A 3,418-nucleotide genomic window follows, 5' to 3' on the forward strand; every position below is an offset into this window, starting at 1 on the left:
ATAAACTTGTTTAAAAATCTAACTCGTCTGTACAAAAACAAAGAAAGAAATAAAAACACCCCGTAACAAGCATGCCACATGCAACAATGTTGATAAATAAATAAATAATTAAATAAATAAATAAACTAAGGTTTAGATGAAAATGCTACCCCAGGTTTTAGAAAATAGACACCTTGCATACAAAAGCTCATTAACCAATAATTTTGGCTGAAGTGGTCTTGTAGCGGAGAAAGCGGTGGAGATATCGGCAGCAAATACTAAAGTGAGCAAGATGGTACTCTGCAAGAGCCCTCAACCTGTGACAAGAGAATAAAATGTAGAAAGGATGCTTTAATACTGGAGTGTTGCACTGTACAAGAAAAAAAACAAAGAAAAAAAACACTAGATCCAATGAAAGTACTAAATACTAATATAACTTCTATAAGTAGCGGTGGTACCTCCAAGCACTTAAGCAATGAAGTGGGGAAGTGATATCTGATATGTAGTGGATCCCTATAAACAGCGGCATACGTATATGGTCTTCAGTACATGAATTATTATGAAAGAAAGAAGTGACCAGTAGCCGATGAAAATATATTAAACTGATATATTTATACTTTGTCGGAGGAGCCAAGAAGGCTAGCTACATGAACAGTTAAGTTCAAAAACAATCATGGGATCAACGAAGGAGCTTGTTATAAGGTCATTCGATAAGCTACAAATAGCAGCTAAATATGCCTCCGAAATAAAAGTCCGCCTTTAAAAAGAGCACATTGGATAATGTAGTCTTTCATACACAGAATAACAGGATGGTCACGGCGGAAACGCTTTTGATCATAAGGTCTTAGAAAATATTGAAGGACAAGTTTACTAATGTAGGTATCGAGCTATTGCGTCTGAAAGAAAGACGGGTTGGTCATGAATGAAATGGATCTAATCACAGGTCTGCTCCAGTGGGGCTGACCAAAATAACACGCGGGCAGTAGGGTTTATGACGAATAAATCCTGTCGCATATTAAAATATGCAGACGACTAAGTATGGAAATACTTAGCAGACGACTAAGTGTGGACGTTGTTCGTCTCCCCACTTCCCCAAAGAAGTTCTTTGAAAGGTAGGTTGATAAGACAACTTTGGTCTGCGTAAATAGGTCCAATTTGAGAATATGACAAACGGGGTACAGTATATCAAAAGCTGCTGATATGGATCTCGCAGTTTATCTTAATACGAAAGTGGGACAGCAACATGGGTGATATGTTGATTTGAAATAAATAGAAATTTAATATTGATTCATCACTTTTTTTTTTTCTTTTCAATTTCTATTTGTTAACCTAAACTTCTTAAGAAACGCCTACTTAACAACGAAATCCTATTTTTGAGTACAACAATTGCACAGACAAAAGGAGAGAACTGATAATTGTAGGAATCCTGACCAAGATTTGAGGGACTGAAAGAAAATAAACACTATCTTTCAAATCAAATATAAATTATGTAAGGCATATTAATTTACATAAGTACATGCAGCGCAACATATAAATTTACACAAGATGTGAAAATGTATATTGATTAATCAACTCTATTACAATTATAGCAACAACCGTTATCAAAAGATTATTTCTAATACGCTTAAGCTGGTACTTCTCATCACAGTTATTTGACCTCTGATTCTTTACGACCTTTGACATCTCCAGTGTTGGTGTAAGCGGCCTCACTATCAATTCAACATGGCCGGGGAATATGAGAGCGTCATTTGTGTCAAGAACGAAGTTTTTGTATTTCGAATTCCACCCCGTTCGTCTAATAGAGGGTACAGGTGAGAGAAAACTATTTTCAATCAACTTTCTTTCAGGGGTTTCTCCTTGTATTAATTTCTAAATATATGAGGTGAATTTGGCCATCAAAGTACGTAATTGTGCACATGCTAGAGCATTACCGGAGTGAAGGGGTGTGTATACATACAAGTCTGTGAGGCCTGTTGCATGATGTGTCTTATCGTCATTACTTTTAATTCATGCATTAATTAAAACAGACTCCCATCGAGATTCTAATTAATATAGCATAGTCATATATTCATATATATGTATATATATATGTATGTATATGTGTGTTTGTGAATATATCATGATCATCATCATCATTCAAAATCTGTTTTCCATGCTGGCATAGGTTGGACGGTTTCACAGAAGCTGGCAAACCGAGGACTGTGCCAGACTGTATTGTCTGCGCTGGCATGGTTTCTACGGCTAGATGCCCTTGCTAACACCAACCACTTTACAGTTTACTGCTTGCTTTTTACGTGGCACCAGGACCGGCGAGCCCTCGATTGGGAGGATGAGTGATATCAAAGAAGGTGGCTTTCTGCGACTTGATGACAGGTTTAAGTGTAAGAGAGGCATATAAATAGGTGTCTGTTTATATGTGTTTGTAAATATAAGTATACCTGTATATTTGTGTGTAAACGTAAGTATACTTGTTTGTGTGTGTGTAAATATAAGTATATGTATGTATATTTAAATATACATATACAAGTATAAATATATATGTTACTATATATGTCACAATATATACGTGTGTGTGGGTATGTATATCTATCTATCTATCTATATATATATATATATATATATATATATATATATATATATACACACACACACACACATCAAAATGTATGTCTAAGCATATTGGCTTGTATATTTCCTTGAAACCTAGCTCTTTGGCAAAAGTGAGAGATAAAATAAGTACCAAACTTAAGAATAAAAAAGTATTGCTCCAAAATCTTCAGGGTGGTACCTCAGAATAGCTCTAGTGCATTGACTGAAGAAAAAGGAAAGTAAAATAGATAGGATATATATATATGTATGTATGTGTGTGTGTGTACACAAATAAATATAATAGACATATATGGATAATACTCACACACACATAAATATATTTACACAAGAGGAATATTTAATTACCTTACTTTTTTTACTCAAACTTATGTATATTTATGTGATTGTGTGTGTGTTTATATATATATATATATAAGTATATATATGATATATATATATATATATAAGTATATATATGATATATACATATATCTATACTTATATATATAGGTATACTTGTTTATATATTTATATATACTTATATACGCATATCCATATATATATATATACACACACGTGTGTGTATATATATATTCATGCCCATATATACACACATGCACACACATTGGTGGATATGTTGAGCAAGCTGGTGCTTCGTGTACACTCTATTAATTATGAATTGATTGCATAGCTAATATTGCTTGCTGCCACTAATATTATTGTCATTTTTATCAATTATTTAGATTTACCACTGATGATAATAATAATAATAATAATAATACCTTTATGAATATTCATTTGAATATTTACTCATTTATATATATATATATATATATATATATATATATAT

At 32.8% G+C, this 3,418-nt stretch overlaps 1 protein-coding gene across 2 annotated transcripts in view; it reads left to right on the plus strand.

The window, feature by feature from the left end:
- Nucleotides 1-3,418, plus strand: part of LOC106869513 (adaptin ear-binding coat-associated protein 1) — a 39,763-nt gene that overhangs the window by 888 nt on the left and 35,457 nt on the right. For both annotated transcript variants that reach the window (XM_014915279.2, XM_014915280.2), the window contains exon 2: nt 1,669-1,790. In XM_014915279.2, coding sequence (XP_014770765.1) covers nt 1,669-1,790 — 122 coding nt within the window. The remainder of the gene's footprint in view (nt 1-1,668; nt 1,791-3,418) is intronic.

Source organism: Octopus bimaculoides, chromosome 16, assembly GCF_001194135.2.
Source record: "Octopus bimaculoides isolate UCB-OBI-ISO-001 chromosome 16, ASM119413v2, whole genome shotgun sequence".
Classification (NCBI taxonomy): Eukaryota; Metazoa; Mollusca; class Cephalopoda; order Octopoda; family Octopodidae; genus Octopus; species Octopus bimaculoides.